This window comes from Pelodiscus sinensis, chromosome 3 (genome assembly GCF_052426305.1).
Source record: "Pelodiscus sinensis isolate ZL-2025 chromosome 3, ASM5242630v1, whole genome shotgun sequence".
NCBI lineage: Eukaryota > Metazoa > Chordata > Testudines > Trionychidae > Pelodiscus > Pelodiscus sinensis.
This window is the reverse complement of record NC_143054.1, coordinates 124,738,252-124,756,576: the sequence shown is the minus strand read 5'-3', so window position 1 is coordinate 124,756,576 and position 18,325 is coordinate 124,738,252. Positions and strand designations below refer to the sequence as shown.

At 41.9% G+C, this 18,325-nt stretch overlaps 1 protein-coding gene across 2 annotated transcripts in view; it reads right to left on the bottom strand.

The window, feature by feature from the left end:
• C3H1orf198 (chromosome 3 C1orf198 homolog) overlaps positions 1-18,325 on the bottom strand; it is a 25,187-nt gene extending 6,862 nt beyond the window's left edge. The window contains exons 1-2 of one of the 2 annotated variants that reach the window (XM_075924710.2): positions 17,850-18,323; positions 8,843-8,893 (exon numbers count right to left, since the gene is read on the bottom strand). In XM_075924710.2, the coding sequence (XP_075780825.2) occupies positions 8,843-8,893; positions 17,850-18,194 (396 nt within the window). In that variant the 5' untranslated portion in view covers positions 18,195-18,323. Of the gene's footprint in view, positions 1-8,842; positions 8,894-17,849 lie in introns of both variants that reach the window. The other variant, XM_075924711.2, reaches the window with a different exon arrangement.

Sequence of the window (18,325 nt, the reverse complement as noted above, 5' to 3'; positions counted from 1 at the left end):
GGAGAAACCTAGAGGGAACTGTATTCAGAGTAAAGCCTGGTCTACACGTCAAAGATAGGCTGACAGTCACTTTGCAGCTGTGACCAAGGGAAGAGGGCCCTTCCTTGCCATCCCCACCAGACAGCCGCCAGGTAAGCCTGAGCCCCAACTCCACTGTGAGTCTGAGCACCCACCTACATTTTTTATTCATGTGTGAATGGCAATAGAAGTGCTCCGTATTAGTACAAAATGCTTGGATTTTAAGTTAGAGTTCTCCAAAAAAGTTGAAAATTAAATTCAAATCCCCCAGAAAGAAATAAAGCAGCAGCAAACAGGCCTTGAAAGGGAGGGGAGAATCTCTGTAAGCCCAATACAGCCAAAAGCACAAGGTGATAAAACACCAAATATGGTGGTGAGATTATCAGGCACACAGTGTTCATGTTAGGGGTGTAGTGCACCAGACCCTCATAGAGCCTAATGAGGTAATCTTACTGTATAAAACTAGGTCTTGGCTCATAAGGACTATACTAAAAACAGAAAGATGAAAAAGACACTTAAGAGCTATTTTTACATCTTATTCATTTACCAGGAATGTGTAGTATTTTACTGAACACATGGGCACACACAGCCAAAATAAACTGTTTGGCTTGGCAGCCTCAAGACATCTAAGTTGTTGAGACAAAGGCTTCAGAAACACTATCAAAGCAAGCTCATTTTAAGCAGTGTCCAGCATATTAAGCAGCAAAATAATGAAGCAGTCTACTCAAAAGACCAAAAATAATTAATTAAAATAAGGACCTCAACTTGCTGAAGAAAGCAGCCAAATTAGCACAGCAGTGCTCAACAATATGACAAAGATAAGGATTAAAACCTCTAAGTCAAAGAATCATCAAACAGGTTAAAAAAAAAAAAACTCCACAAGAAAAAAGCAACAAACCACCCAGTCATTAAAGACTAAAAATACTGTGTGTCCATATCCAAAATAAAATACATTGAGATGAGATACACACACTATGTAACTTCAGAAATAATTGAGATTACAAAATATGAAACAGCAAAATCATGGTCACAGATGTATTTGAGTTAGTCAGTTAAAAATCTGGTCTAAACCCAAATATGTCCTATGTCCATATTGTTAGTATCTAGTTAAAAAAAAAAACAATCCTGGCAATAAAGAATACCTGCCCAACATCTAACTTGGACAATTATATTTTGCCTATCAAAGAACCTAATCACAGAAATCAAAGCTGCTATTTACAATCCATGTATGAACAGTTATTACGAGCAAGCTGCTAAAATGAATTCCACCACCAGTGTAGGCAGGAATTTTTTGACCCAAAGAGAGTTAGTCTATAGCAGTGTTTTTGCAAGAGCTGCTGATGGGCCGCTCCAGTTGGTTTATTCTAGCAGCTCTTCACCCACTGAGCCTTGTGGCTCCCATTGGCTCTGGTTTACCATTTCCAACCAAGGGGAGCTGTGGCTGCTGAGCCACTAAATAAACTAGAATGGCCCATTAGTAGCTTTGTCAATGAGGGCCCACAGACCACCCTGAAAAACAGTGGTCTATAGCATGTGTTTATAGCGCTGTTCTAAGTCTATAGGTTTTATAGGAACAAAACTGCTACCCAACAGTGCTACTCATGCCAACATATTAGCAACAATATTTAAAACATTGTTTGGAGCTGGCATTATTATACGACCTGTACGAAAGAGACAAAAGCCAGCCCCCACCACTACCAAAAATACCATCTTAGGAATCTGTTTTTTAAAAATTACTTTGCTCAGCCTGGTTTTAGCCTCCATGTGCAAGAGTACTGTTTGTGGACACATACAGGTTGGACCTCACTGGTTCAGCACCCTTAGGACTTCACTGGTTCCGAAAGAGGGGACTTTTTAGACCACGGAAGATCCACTGTAATTGGCCTCCTGGAAGGGGCGGGGCCAACGTGTTTCTAGGCTTCCCCATCCCCAGACCATGATTGGTCTGGGGGTGGAGGAGCCCCTTTGCCCTCCCCTTCCCCCTAGGCACCCATGCCCCTGGCAGGCGGGAAGAGGCTTCACATGCTCCCCCATCCCCAGGCCAATCAGGGCTTGGGTGTCGGAGGAGCGCACGAAGACTCCTCTCTCCTCACACCCCCTCCTGTCCCCCCCGGCCAGGAGCATACGGCACTTCTGTGCTCCTCACAGGGCAGAAGGAGGCTTCGTGCATTCCCTCCACCCCCACGACAATCAGGGCCTGGGGGCAGGGGAGCTGCACAAAGCATCCTCTGTCCTGCCCCCACCCTGTGCGAGCGTACAGCACTTTGAAGTGCCGCGCGCTCCTCGCAGGGCAGGGGGAGGAAATTTCACACAGCTCCCCTGCCTCCAGACCAATCAGGGTTTGGGGGCAGGGGAGCACATGACATCTCCTCCTGCCACATGATGCTTTAAAGCACTGCATGCTCCTGCCAGGGCAGGAGGAAGCTTCGTGTGCTCCTCCGCTCCCAGCCCTAATTGGCCTGGGGGCGAGGGAGCGGCAGGGCCTCTGTGGGCTGGATCAACCCACTTGGTGGGCCAGATCAACCTGCAGAGGCCCTCTTGCCCACCCCTGGTTTAAAATCTTTGATTTGGAGCACAAGCTTCCAGATCTGAAATGCTAAGAACTTGTAATCCACTTAGCTACTCTCTGCTGAAGTTTTAAAGAACAATTTTATAAAACCAGAAAAATCATATAGTGGCAAAATATAAAAGTGAGAGGGAAAGATCATTATGTAATTAAAAGCTTCCTCACCATTTCTGATGCCTCATGTTTGAAAATAAACAAACTATTTTTGGAAGTGCTTTACAAATATTAGTTAAAACCTCACAAAAACCAGAAGATTTTCAAATATTAATTCCTAAAGACAGGCACCTAAACTCCATATTTGGGCACTTCTACTAGATGTACCATATGCCTCTGGGGGAAAAATGGGCTACATATTTAAATACCTAAATATGGATTCAGATACTTGTTTTAGCACCCATGTTTGAAAATGCTGGTTTAGTGACTTGATCAAAACCACAAAAGAAAGCCAATGCCGGAGCCTGGATTTAATCTCATGAATTTGTACCTCCCATTGCCTGTGTTTAAACCACTCAACTGACAGAAAGAAGGCCAAACTTTCTGTCCTCACAAACAAAGGTATACCTAATTGAAATTTGTGTGGATAAACTTTGTTCCACCATACCACTGCCTATAGTATCCTCACAGGCTCTTGGACTAACCCTATAAAATAACAGCTAAATTATTAGGTGGAGAGATATCGTAATAGAAAGGGCCTTAAAAAGTTTCAAAATCATTATATACCCTACCCTCAATATTACATGACAAGGTATTTGCTTGCCTACAACCATGTTTCACAATTGGAAACATCATATTGTAGCCTAAGATCTGAGAGAAATAACCAATTACTTCAGCTCCCTGGGAGATAAAGCAATGTTTTCATCTTTCTTCCTATTCTCTTAGTATCTTTTACAATAAACTGGTTTGGGAGAAATAATTTTTAATTATTATTTTAATGTATAATATTTATGTTTATGGACTTACATTTTCAGTTGCAGAAAATCATGTGAGGGTCAGCTAATAATTATTTAATGACAGGAGATGTTGAGATTCAAAGAATTGAAGCTTTATAATTGTTACAAAAATCAAAATATACAAAATATCCTTAACTCTCAAATTCTCAGACAGCATTTTTCTTATTTTACAAGTCTGTACATAGCTATCATCATCAATGGAAGTACTTTTGCCATTGGTTTGTGTTTGTACAAACTTGACATTAACCGGTAAGTCTAACTTCAGTACCAATAAAAATCGAATCCTTCCAACTTTAAAGGTTATGGATGACTGTTGATAACAATACTTTATCATTCTCTCACACTGTTTGTATAATTTTTATATCATATGCTTAAAAAGAAAAGTCAGTCCTCCTCCTCACGTAAACTTAGATGTCAAATTTAAAGTAGATTACATTATTCTCCTCAGGTGAACGAAGGCTCACTCACATCAAGCAGAAAAGATTTAGGAATACCATTCATCACAAAATTATATAGATAACTGCTACAAGAATCAGCTAGCAGGGGAAAGACTGAACAGAAATGAAGACTGTAAGATGATACGTGGAATTTATTTTTTTAAACAAGAAACTCAGAATAAGAGCAGCTGGTGCAGGAATCACAATTCTTGATTTAGTCCTGAGTGGAGCACAGGATCAGGTCCAGGAAATAACCGTTACAGGACCGCTTGGGAATAGTGACCATAATATAACAACATTCAACATTCCTGTGGTGGGAAGAACACCTCAGCAGTCCAACACCCTGGCATTTAATTTCAAAAAGGGGAATTACACAAAAATGAGGAGGTTAGTTAGAAATTAAAAGGCACAGTGACTAGAGCCAAATCCCTTAAAGCTGCATGGAAACTTTTTAAAGACACCATAATAGAGGCCCAACTTAAACGTATACCCCAAATTAAAAAACATAGCAAGAGACCTAAAAAAGAGTCACCGTGGCTTAACCATCATGTAAAAGAAGCAGTGAGGGACAAAAAGGTATCTTTTAAGAAGAGGAAGTCAAATCCTAGTGAGATAAATAGAAAGGAACATAAACACTGTCAAATCAAGTGTAAAAATGTAATAAGAAAAGCAAAAAAAAGATTCTGAGGAACAGCTAGCCAAAAACTCAAAAAGAAATAACAAAATGTTTAAGTACATTAGAAGCAGGAAGCCTGCTAAAAAACCTGTGGGTCCCCTAGACGATTGAGCTATAAAAAGAGCAATCTAGGATGATAAAGCCATTGCGGAGAAACTAAATGATTTCTTTGCTTCAGTTTTCACGGCTGAGGACGTTGGGGAGATTCCCAAATCTGCACCGTCCTTTGTGGGTGATGAATCTGAGGAACTGTCCAGATTGAAGTGTCATTAGAGGAGGTTTTGGAACAAATAGAAAAACTTAATGTTAACAAATCTCTGGGACCAGATGGCATTCATCCAAGGGTTCTAAAAGAACTCAAATGGGAAATTGCTGAGCTATTATCTGTGGTTTGTAACCTATCCCTTAAATCGGCTTCCGTACCTAATGACTGGAAGGTAGCCAACATGACACCAATATTTTAAAAGGGTTCTAGAGGCGATCCTGGCAATTACAGACCGGTAAGTCTAACTTCAGTACCGGGCAAATTAGTCGAAACAATAGTAAAGAATAAAATTGTGAAGCATGTAGAAGAACATAATTTGTTGGACAAAAGTCAACATGGTTTCTGTAAAGGGAAATCCTGTCTTACTAATCTATTAGAGTTCTTTGAAGGGGTTAACAAACATGCGGACAAGGGGGATCTAGTAGATATAGTATACTTAGATTTTCAGAAAGCCTTTGACAAGGTCCCTCACCAAAGGCTCTTGTGTAAATAACATTGCCATGGGATAAGAGGGAAGGTCTTTTCTTGGACTGAGAACTGGTTAAAAGACAGGAAACAAAGGGTAGGAATAAATGGTAAATTTACAGAATGGAGAGGGGAACTAGTGGGCTACGTCTACACTGGCCCCTTCTTCAGAATAGCCATGATAATTTAGAACTTTGGAATAGGGAAATGCGCGGGGGATTTAAATATCCCCCGCGGGATTTAAATAAACATGGCCGCCGCTTTTTTTCCCGGCTTGGGGAAAAGCCGGAAAAGAGCGCTCAGACTGGCGCGATCCTCCGGAATAAAGCCCTATTCCGGAGGATCTCTTATTCCTACTTTCCCCAAGCCGGGGAAAAAAGCAGCGGCCATGTTTATTTAAATCCCGCGGGGGATATTTAAATCCCCCGCGCATTTCCCTATTCCAAAGTTCTAAATTAGCATGGCTATTCCGAAGAAGGGGCCAGTGTAGACACAGTCGTGGTGTCCCCCAAGGGTCAGTCCTGGGACCAATCCTTTTCAACTTATTCATAAATGATCTGGAGAAAGGGGTAAGTAGTGAGGTAGTAAAGTTTGCAGATGATACCAAACTGTTTAGGATAGTCAAGACAGAAGCAGACTGAGGGACTCCAAGAAGATCTCACCAAACTGAGTGATTGGGCAACAAAATGGCAAATGAAATTTAATGTAGATAAGTGTAAAGTAATGCACATCAGGAAAAATAACCCCAACTATATGTACAGTATGATGGGGGCTAATTTGGCTACGACAAATCAGGAAAGAGATCTTGGAGTTATTGGGGACAGTTCTCTGAAAACTTCCACACAGTGTGCAGCGGTGGTCAAATAGGATGCTAGGAATTATTAAGAAAGGGATAGAAAATAAGACCCAGAATATCTTACTGCCCCTGTATAAAACTATGGTACGCCCACATCTTGAATACTGTGTACAGATGTGGTCTCCTCACCTCAAAAAAGATATTTTGGCCTTGGAAAGGGTTCAGAAAAGGGCAACTAAAATGATTAGGGGTTTGGAATGGGTCCCATAAGAGGAGAGGTTAAAGCGACTGGGACTTTTCAGTTTAGAAAAGAGGAGACTGAGGGGGGATATGATAGAGGTCTATAAAATCATGAGTGGTGTGGAGAGGGCTGATAAAGAAAAGTTATTTATTAGTTCCCTAAATAGAAGAACTAGAGGACACCAAATGAAATTAATGGGTAGCAGGTTTAAAACTAATAAAAGAAAGTTCTTCTTCACACAGCGTGTAGTCAACCTGTGGAACTCCTTGCCAGAGGAGGCTGTGAAGGCTAGGACTATAATAGAGTTTAAAGAGAAGCTAGATAATTTCATGGAGGTTAGGTCCATAAAAGGCTATTAGCCAGGAGATAATTGGCAGAGGCTGGAGAGGGATGGCAGGAGACAAATCGCTTGATCATTGTCTTCGGTCCACCCTCTCTGGGGCACCTGGTGTTGGCCACTGTTGGCAGACAGGATACTGGGCTAGATGGACCTTTGGTCTGACCCAGTACGGCCATTCTTATGGAACTAATCATATAAGTAGTCTCAGTTTAAAACAGCTAAAAAAGAAGCTAGATTCAAATATAAATATGAAATGGAATTCACACTGTCCCTCTGCTCTCCAGGTATAAGCCTTCTATTATTGCAGATAAGCAACTCACTTAGGGTACGTCTACACAGCAGGGCAAAAGTCGAATTAAGCTATGCAATTGCAGCTACGTCAATTGCGTAGCTGAAGTCAAAATACCTTAATTCATCTTTTGGTGCTGTCTACACAGCAGGAAGTCAAAGGAAGAATACTCTTCCTTTGGTTTCCCTTACTCCTTGTGAAACAAGGGTTGCAAGAGTTGGAATAAGAAGTCCTTCAGCTCAACATTATTTTGAAATAACAAAGAGCACATCTACACAGCAAGCCATTATTTAGGAATGACAGCTCTTCCGAAATAACGCTGCTGTGTAAACATAGCATTACAGCTACACTGTTACACCTCTCTTCACCTGTAGAAAGAAAAAACTGCATCTCAATAACAACTTATGAAGGATTTGGTTAGAGGATAATAAAATGACTCTGTACAATCATAACTCGAGGTGGGGGATTTAATGTGCATGTATAGGATTTGATAATAATGGAGAATTCACTATCACACATGGTAGATTCTGGTTCCTCAACATGTGGACTCCCCTTTGGCATCTGACAGAAGTCTGAATCTGAGACTAACTTTTCATGTTTAAAAGAAAAAAAAAAAAAGTTATACATTCAAACACATTGGGCTCGTCTACACTGGCCCCTTTTCCGAAAGGGGCATGTTAATTTCACAGGTCGTAATAGGGAAATCCGCGGGGGATTTAAATATCCCCCGCGGCATTTAAATAAAAATGTCCGCCGCTTTTTTCCGGCTTTTAGAAAAGTACTTCAAAGTAGGAATAAGATCCTCCGGAAAAGGGCTTTTTTTCCGGAGGATCGGGGCCAGTGTAGACGCTCTTTTCCGGCTTTTCTAAAAGCCGGAAAAAAGCGGCGGACATTTTTATTTAAATCCCCCGCGGATTTCCCTATTACGACCTGTGAAATTAACATGCCCCTTTCGGAAAAGGGGCCAGTGTAGACATAGCCATTGATTGTATTTTTCCACAATGGGAAATTCAAATATCTTGCCATTAGAGATCACTATCAAAAACTACAACCAAACCCTTACAAACATATTTCTGAGTTGTGACCTCACTCTGCAGCTACAGAGACACTCATTCTATTTTACTATTGTGGGAATCACAACCTAGCTAGAACTTTTGCCACAATGTTGACATCTTCAACAAGCAGAACAAATCTAGTAGTCTAAGATACTTGTCTATGCACTCCTTTTTGGAAGAAGGCAGACCTGAACTTCACGCAGATGCAGCAAGTTCAACAGTTTTCATCACAGCCTGATGCAGAGAACACCAGATGAAGCCTAATGCAGGTTTTATAAAATTCAATGGGGTTACATACATGCATGCTTCTCTCCTCACTCCAAACCACTTACATCCGTCACAAATATATTTTAAATGGGATCCTGTCCTCTTTGCTTATGAAGTAGGTGATTCACAATTATTTAGTCCTACAGGTTCTCTCTTCTTCCCTAACCTGGAAATTCTGATAATTTCTGCAGATTTGATTTGCAATTTTCTAAACGATGAAAATCTGATGGCACAACAAGAGTTTTACACTTACATTTGGAATCTAAGTATTAGCTCATGAAGCACCTGATCCTGCTTCTATTTAAGTCAATGAAAACATATTGGGATTAATTTTCGTGTATGCTATGGTCACTTTACAAGTTTCTCACAGTGTACTGTAAAGGGACCTTAATGTATCAATTCTCAAATGAGAGTAGGATTAATTCTGAGGCAAACTGACCTTAAAACAAGGGGGTGGGGTGTAAATAGCTAACTTACCTTCGTTTCCCAGGAGAAAGGGGCTGAGTGTTCATCTTGCCAAGTTATATCCTGAAACAAAATTCAAGAATCTCTAAAAATCAAAAAAGCAGTCTTATTTATAAAAATATCAAAGAGGTAAACTCATATTGCATCACTTGAAGTGTAACAAAACAGTAATAAAATTAAATTAGAACAAGCCAAAGATTGAAAGATGGCATAGGCAATCTATGGACTGAATGAATTTTTTTGTTTAAAGAATGTAAATTCTTAGGGGGCAAGGACTGTCATTTACTACATGTTTGTACACTCCCTACCAACATGGGGGTATTAACCTGGTTTAGGCTTCTACATGCCACTGCTATACAAATAAAAACAATAATATTACAAATGTACTGTATGTCTGATCTTTGCCAACTACTTTACATGTGACACAATAGCCAAATACACAGTGTATGACGGTTATCCAACATCCTATGCAATGTAAAGAACCACATAATGTCAAAAATTAAATGGTAATTATATTCTGAAAAATGACACTACAAACTGCATTGTCAGGTTCCAAAGTTATTGCTTCTTAGAAACTCCACTTTTAATTTGCTCAGTTTAGAAGGAAAGGGTTGTTTTGTTTTTAAACAGTCAGTCCTGGAGACTCAACTTACACTCCGACAATCCAACTGGGCTCTTTTTAGCTCACCGCACCACCACCAAATATTTTCCATTTGGAAGTTAGTTATCTATTCTGCTATTGTTGCAGCAGAACATGTCTTCCTCTTCTCTTACAGTCGTGGTAACTCTGCCGTGCTAACCGCAGTAAATTTTGTATCTCTATAAACAAAGCTGAGATGACTCAAAACACAAATACTCTCCAGAGTAACATGCTATTTTTCAACATAACTCCACTTTATTGAATTTGCTACCTGCATAATCTACATTTGTATATACCACTGCCAGCATAATTGGCACAAACATGTACCACGCACACCAAAGCAGGAGCAGCAAAATGAGAAATTGTGTGTTTCCCATACAATAAACAAAAATGTTTTCCAAATCTGTACATTCATTTTGATGTTTTGGAAAATAATATTTACAAACATCATGAATTAATGATGAATGAGGCTTATATTGGGCATATGTAGTGCTACAAACAGATCAGTCCCATTTTATATTAAACTAGAAGATTTACCCAGCATTGCTCGAGTCCTTAATTCAATTTTTTTTATTTTTGGAAAATGAAAGTGCTTCATTTGAATCACTGCTCTAGGGTAGGGCTAGGGATGACAGGTTCAGTGTACAGGCTGCCCTGGGGAGAGAGGACTACCCAGCCCCTTCTCACCACAGTGGCTTGGGGGCAGGGGAGAAGCACCTCTCCTTGGGCACAGAGGAGGGGTGCATGTTCCCCAGCTGAGGCAGGTCCAGGTTCGTCTGTCCCCCTGTGCTCCCAGCCAGAGTGTACATTCCCCTTGCTCCCAGGCAAAGGGGAATAGGGTCCCCTACGCTCCTTAAATGGGGTGGGAGGCTCGGGACTGGGATAGCCCTGGACTGGAAGGGGTGCCCCCTAGCCAGCCCCTTTCACCTGCCTGGTGATTCTGTCTCTCTTCTATATAGTTTTATGAGGAGTAATTCCATTACAGGCACATCCCATTTTCCTGGCACAACGAAATCTTTACCTTGCTTTAAGTTACGATAAGAGGAAGCTGTATACCAAATTCAGTGCTTCTAGCGCTTACCGTTTAAGACGCATTATTGAACAGACAGACAGACTTTCTCGACTATATAGTAGATACATTACAGTGAACGGCTTTTGTCCTAGACAAATAACATTCTTCAAATGTTTATATTTTTTGTCTGGGAAACACAACAGAGACCTTCATGCTCTAAACTCATCACACTATGTTTTCCTCTCCATCCCCTTTTCATCTCAACCTAGACCAACAATTTTTGGCCTAAAGTCACAACAGAGGGTTACAATGAAGACTGTAAACCAGGGGTGGGCAAAAAGGACTCCACAGGCTGGATCTGGCACACCAAGTGGGTTGATCCGGTTCATGGAGGCCCTGCTGCTCCCCTGCCTCCAGGCTAATTAGGGTCTGGGGACAGGGGAAAGTGCATGAATTTTTCCTGATTGGTCTGAGGGCAGAATGAGGAGAGCACAAAGTCTCCTCCCCAGTGCCAGGGGCAACCTCCGGGAACGAGGGGGGACAACAAAGGTGCTCCCCCTTTCTCAGGCCAATCATGGTCTGTGGGTGGGGAAGCAGGGAAGAATCCTGATTCCACCCCTTCTGCTTGAGGCTCTGCCCCTTTCGGTGTGGCTCGGGGCTACTTTAAAAATTTCTGAAATGGCCCCAGGCAAAAAATTATTGCCCTCCCCCACCCCTTTGTAAACTTACTAATCAATTCAAAGCTTTATGATAATCTCAGACCTGAAACTATTTTTCTGAAATATACCCTCAGCCCCAAGATACTTACTATACTAGAAATTCATCAGTTAAGTTACATTGCCTTTCCTATATGATCACTACATTCTTGTATGCTCATGCAAGAAAAAGGAAGGAGAATAAAATTAGGCCCGTAATACTGATTTAAAGAATATCTAACCAGTTTAAAACAAAATCTTTGTGATTATTCATTATCAACGTAAATTAGTATCAATTCATGTTGATCAGCTGGTTTTCAACACACAACACATGGAACTCTCTCACAAAAAGAGGTAAATAGCTATTTGCCCTCCTGCTACATAACTTATGTAAGAGATTGCTTGTGGCAATTCTCAGTCCAAGACAAAAAATTAAAAACAAACAAGAACTCAAGTCACACAGATGACTTGAGCAGCCAGCTGCAGATTATCAAAGACAACAGAGAAGCATGCAACCAAATTGCTACATTCAGGCAGCTTGTTGCAAAATGGCGTCAGACTTTCAAAATGAAAGACATACTGTATTTTTTTCCTTCTTCTTCTCTGTGTATGATATAAGCATTGTTCAAAGCATCTGACAGCAACTGTCCAGTCTCAAACCCAAAACAAAAGAGAGCCTGTGCTGGTTACTGAATATCTTACTGTAGCAAAAATGAACAGGAACACTACTTCTTTGATAAGCATTATTGAGGGGAAAGGGTGGAGTCAGGGAGAGGGGGAGGGTTAACTAGTGGAAATCATTTTCAGTTCTCTTGACAATAGAAATCTATAGCAGTTCAACAAATATTTAAAGCGGACATTTTTTATTATAAAGTTATTTGTTAGCGAAACAGAAAAGAATCAGGTGGTCACTCACTTCACATCACAAAGCCAAAGACTCAAGTCTGATGCAAAACAGAAAATACTGCAGGCATCTTTGGAAAAGTAAGACTTCCATGTTAAAGGCTTGGTGGTACGATATGAGCCATCTGGACATCTCAGCTCCTCCCTTAACCCCAATTTAGCAGTTTCCAAGTTACATAATGATATTGTATTTGAAACATACATTTGATTATTATGAGCCCAATCCAGCAGGGAGCCTATCCCCCATGAGCTATCCAACCCCTTTTTAAAATAAGGCCTCAAGTGAGTTACATGTGTGTTTGCTTTCTTTTTAAAAAGCTATATTTTCAATTAAAATAACAACAAAAGGGCTGAAACAATTCCTACTGAAGTAAATGAAAAGACTCCACTAATGTCACAGGAGTTGGAGTAGGCCCTAAACATTTGGCAGAGCGCAAGATGACAGCAAAAATCAAGTTTTTCCCAAAGGATGGTAGTATCACCACACATTTCCATTCCTAAAAACCAGCTCTCCTTTAACTTGAAGTCAAGTCACCCTAAAATAACCAATGCAAGATGTATTATTTTTAATTCCACATCACTCTCTCCTTGGTGAAATAATGCACACTGAGCTAATTTAACATATTCTTCTATAGTGAATTCCATTTGAGGAACAAAAAGGTCTTATCTGCATTAAGAATAGGCTTCTGTGACAATTCTAAATGATTTAGAAATTCCATCCCGCTTATGGGCTCTTCTGAAAATTCCAGACTAATTCATTACAATTCACAAATACCTCTTAAGGGGAATTATTTATTCCCATTTTACAGATGGAGATACTGAACCACAGAGAATACAAGTGACATCCTCAGGGAAAGTCAATTATTTTTTATCAAGGTTCAAATTTCTTGGCCAAGGTACAGTCAAGGTCCAGACAACAGAGAAAATAATAAAATCAATAATAAATAAATAAATAAATAGATAGATAGATAAATAGATAGATAGATAAATTTGTCAGGGTATGTTCAAAGGTGTCTAACAGTCTAGATTTGGCCTGCGGCCCATCTATATCCTTGGTCTACATCCTACAGAAAGTTTGTGGCACAGCCGGGAATAAAAACCAGAGATACTAACTGCCAGTTTTGTGAATTCTTCATTTCCTTTACTTTTTGGCTTATTCCCACAACTTTCCCCAAAGTCCTCGAGGAAAACCTTGAAATATTTTATCCTTGTAATGTCAATTGCATCCCAAAACATTACAGAATTTGCAGTCCCAGGTTCAAAAGCTCATTTTATTTGCATACAGAGCCACTGTAAAGTAAAAATGTTTAATTTGTTTTTATAAGGAGGTGGGAGTGAATGGTAAGCAAAAGAAACTGGAATGATGATTCTTCATATAAAATGCCTCCTTTTAGGGACTTTTTTTTTAAACAAAACCCTGCTGCAATATATTAGCTCTGTTTAGATAAAAAGTTTCCATAACTGGAGAAATACTTTTGCAGTTTAACTAAGATTTAATGCTAATGATTTAACTCTTGGGCAAGTTTCATAATAAATGTAAACAATTAAAACCTTGGCCACTATAAGTCTCTAAAGAATTCCTCACTCACAATTGCACAATGTCTTTTTACAGGACTATTATGAAAACAGCTAAAGGAATGGTTATTTTTGAGAGAGGAAAATTTTGCTATCCTATTTTCTTGCAGACAAGGGATAGTTGGATAGACAGATAAAGATGTAACCCTGCTACTAGAACTAAAAGGGAGACAATGGAGTTAGAAGTGATAATAGGATTTTTTTTTTCCGTTTTACCTGGCCAGCATTATTTTCACATAAGAAAACCATTAAAATCTTTCACACCAAGATGAAATTCTCTCATTAAATCTTCCTAGCTACAATGGAAGAACAATTGCTATGTTTCATTTTTCTTTTAAAAGATGCTTATTAGAAAAAATCTGAAAAAACAACAAATACAATTCTGCTATGCAAATTCAAATTGTTCATGCCTTCTGCTCAGTATGGCAGTTTTTGAGCAGTCTCAGGGTGTGTCTAGACTACCTAGTTTTGTCGACAAAAGTGGACTTTTGTCGACAAAACTATACCAGCGTCTACACTACCGCTGAGTTCTGTCGACATAACGTTGACAGAACTCAGCAGTTTTGTCGACGCTGGTAAACCTCATTTTACGAGGCATAACACCTTCTGTCGACAGAAGGTGTTATTGCCTGTAACATTGTGTCCAGACTACGGAGTTCTGTCGACAAAGCAGCTTGCTTTGTCGACAGAACTCAATGTGTCTGGACGCTCTTTGTCGACAGAAGTTTTGTCGACAGATACTGTCGACAAAACTTCTGTCGACAAAACGCGGTAGTCTAGACGTACTCTCAGATGCATGCTAGCTAGCAAACTGAAGGGGAAAATACTAAACAGGCACAAAATGAAGCTAAGTGTGAAAGACAAAGGAAAGGAAAGATGTCAGGTTTTAAGAATCCAGTTGTGCTGTCAAAGCAGGGTTACAGTCGTACAGCTGAGCAAGTGTCAGGTCAAGAGATAACATGAAAGCTCAGTAAGTGAGGCTTTCACAGACCTGGAAAATTGAACTCCAACTGCAAGAGACAGCCCCAAGCAGCACAGAGTGGCTCTATGGCAACAGGAGAAGAAAGAGAAATTAGGGAGCCATGGAAGAAGTTCAGAACTCGGGTTTGGCATCAGAAAGGGAGGCTGTGAAAGCCAAGGAATGATGAGCCAGGAAAGGCCCCTCAGGCTTGGCAGTCCAATTGGAAGACTAAAATGGAACAGGAGAATGCCAGAAGAGAGCGGGACCTCTTTTTCAGGAAGATTGTTTATGTAAGCGTTGGCTGAGAAGTGAAAAAGGAAGTCAGTTGATGCAGATGCTTCATAACCCAAATTTAACTCTCTACACCAAGTAATTTGATTAACTGTGTTTACCCTCAGTTAGAGCATACACAGGGGATAAGAACAGTGATATTTCTATTCATTGTTGTTTTGCCAAGTCTCAGTGGCATTTTGCCTATCAGTTCATGAAGCGGGAAAAGATTTTGTCAAAATGCTGCAACAGAACCACTCCTAGCACTTTTGTTCTAACTCCAAGACAATTCAGAACAGCAAGTCTTCACAATTTCAAAGCAATGAAAGCAAAACATGCAGCCTAAGGAATGGGAAAGACTAAAATGTCCCAAATATACCGTTTTCAATTTAGATACCTCTTCAAATAGATGGATCAACCACATTCTTCCCCCCCCCCCCCCCCCCCCCCAAAACCTGATGGTCTTTGAACTGATTGAGCGAAATATTCAGGATTTCCATTAGCACTGACTAAGAATCAAGACAACCCTATATTTCTGGATCAAACTCCAGATATAAAACATGTATACTGCTTAACCTGACATTTTCCTTACATAGGAGATGCAGAATGCAGGTCTCCTATAATACAGCCAGCTCTGAAACATTATGGTGATTATCTATTCTAAGTGCTTCAAGCAGTGCTCACAAATCCTACATGAGGGTATTAGTAAGGGGGTTAACACAAGCCCTAGTCACTTCAAATTAAATTGGTGGGTACAAATTCATAAGATTAATTTGTCATGTGACTAGAGAACCAGAAAAATAATTTGACAGTAATTTGCCTTAAGAATTTAAATCAGGATAACAAATTATACTGATATTGTACACTGTGTCTGCTTTCATAGAGACTTTTTAAAACAATTGAACGGCTGTGGTTTTTCCCATTCTTTTAATAACTAAATAGAATAGAATCCCATATCCAAGGAGAGATGAACAATGTATTCAAATAAAGGAAGGGCTTCAGAGATGGACAGATTTGTTTATAGAGCTTTAATCTGAGTAACATCAATCTGTGCTCTACTAACCAAGTACCTAGTTTCTTGCCTTTAACACTAAAATGTGTTTGGAGAGAACATCAAAAGCTTCAAAACCTATATTTTCAACCACCTAACTTTCCACATCCTTGTTTTTCCTGGCACTGTATTAGCAGTGGAAAAGACTGACCAAGAATTTTTTTACAGGTTTCTAAAAAAGGACCAGAATTTGGGAATATTTTCAATACTGTGCTTAAAAGCAGAACACGGAAAAGATTCGATGTAAACATTAACTGAGTTCTACTTGTAGAGATCATGTCTCTACTACTATTAAATTATTTTTTAAATTAGGGATGTAAAAAGCAGCTAATGAGGTAACCCCAAAACCGTTAAAATCTTAGCAGTTACATGCTGTGGGCTCTGCAACCTACATTTTATACTGCAGAGCTCCCCAGTGCAGCTAATTCCCTGGGGGCGGAGCCACCAGCTAGTGTGTGCTGGGAGCCGACTCCTGGCTCCATTCCTGGGGAGCCAGCTGTGCTGCAGGCTCTGAAGTATAAGCTTTCAACTGCACAGCCTGCAGTGTGGTGTGGCAGCTGGCTCCCACCTGCCGCCTTGTCCTCGGGGAGATGGCTGCCACCTGGCACCATTGCTTCTGTATCAGAGGTGTATGAGAGGCAGCAGCGCTGGGCGCAGCCAGCTCCCTGGGAGCCAGCACACTCTGGGAACCAGCTTTTGAGCTGCCACCTGGCCCTGCTCCCGGGGAGCCAGCTGCTGCCTGATATCAGAGCCGGCAGCAGCGACTCCTGGGAGCGGGAGCTGGAGTGTAATTGTTACGGTTACCGATGAGCTCATGCTTATCGGTTAACCATTTAAATGGTTACACTGTTATATTCCTATTAAAAATTACCATCTGTAAAGTCCTCTTCACAATCCATACAACTTCCACAGATGTACTTTTCTACTGATCTACTTATTCCATTATTGCTAACTGCAATCACATATTTTGCCAATCTAGTCAGAAATCTTCTTTCATTCACACTATAAAATTCCTTCATTCTGCATTTATACTAGGAAAACTGGGATTCATAACTCACCACCAGCACAACTCTGACGGTAGCCATAGTATAGACAAGGATCAGGCTTTTGTCATGTCTGCTATTCAAAGCAGTGCTGTACAACAGTTGGTAAGACCACCTGTGTGCCCTGGCTATGCCACAACTTTTACTGTTACTGCCATCAGCAGAGAATCAGGTCTCTGTTCCTCTCAGAGTAGACAAGGCCACAGGTCCCAAAAGCACGAGAAGGCCATAAGAATGGCCATATTGTGTCAGATCAAAGGTCCATCTAGCCCACTATCAAGACTGCCCACAGTGGCCAATGCCAGATGCCCCAGAGGGAGGGAACAGAACAAGGAATCATCAAGCAATCCCTCTCCCCGCACCCATAGCTCATAACTGCATTTGACAGTCTTCTTTTTTGGCCACAGCACAAAGCAGTGAAAGTTTCTAACATAACTGATGGAAACAGACAAGAGCACAACTGTAGCCACTACCAGCCCCTAACCTCACTTGATGAATAACCCCCACTCCTCTCCCTCCCCGTGCAGTCCCCTTGCCACAAAAGCCCCATTGCTCCCAACGTCTCTACTCCTCTCCCCCTACTCCCAGTCCCTGCACAGCATCCTTCTCCCCTGCAATACCTCCTTTGCCCCCTTCACCCTCCACAGCCACTGTCCTCCCCCCACACTTTGTCCCATGCCCCCAATACCCCCGTACTGCTCTTCCCCCCACCCCTACTCTTCTACCATCCCTCCGTCTTCCCCCCTCACACTTCACCGCGGTGCCTCCCATCCTATCTCCCCCCAGCCGGTGCCCCTCACTTCACCCCACCCCGCGGCTCCCCGGGCCGCTCTGCCCCACACACCCGGCGCCGCGCCGGCCGCGCTCACCTCGTCCCCGAAGCGCACCACCTTCTGGCCGGTGTTGAGGCGCAGGCTGGGGTAGCAGGCGGGGGCCGCGGGGCGGGCGGCCCCGCGATGCGCCGCGTAGCGGGCCTGGATGTGCGGCTCCACCAGGCACTTGTCGATGATCTCGTCCTGCTGGCGGGGCGGCAGCCGCTCCCAGTCGGGCCCGTAGCGCTCGCGGATCCGCTCCTTCTCCGCCATGATCTTCCGCGCCATCGGGCTGAGCGACGAGAAGTAGCTGAAGCGCTTGCGCTCCCGCTCGTCCAGCGGCCGGTTCCCGTTCAGCAGCGCCGTGCGGGAGGCGGCGATCGCCGCAGCCATAGAAGCCATCGCGCCCCTGCCCCGCACACGCCGAGCCTGAGAAGACCACCTCCTCCAGCCCCGGCAGCACCCTCCTCTGCCGCCGCCACACCCTCTGCTGCTCCCTTCGCACGCCCCCGGCCTGTCTCCTCCTGGCCACC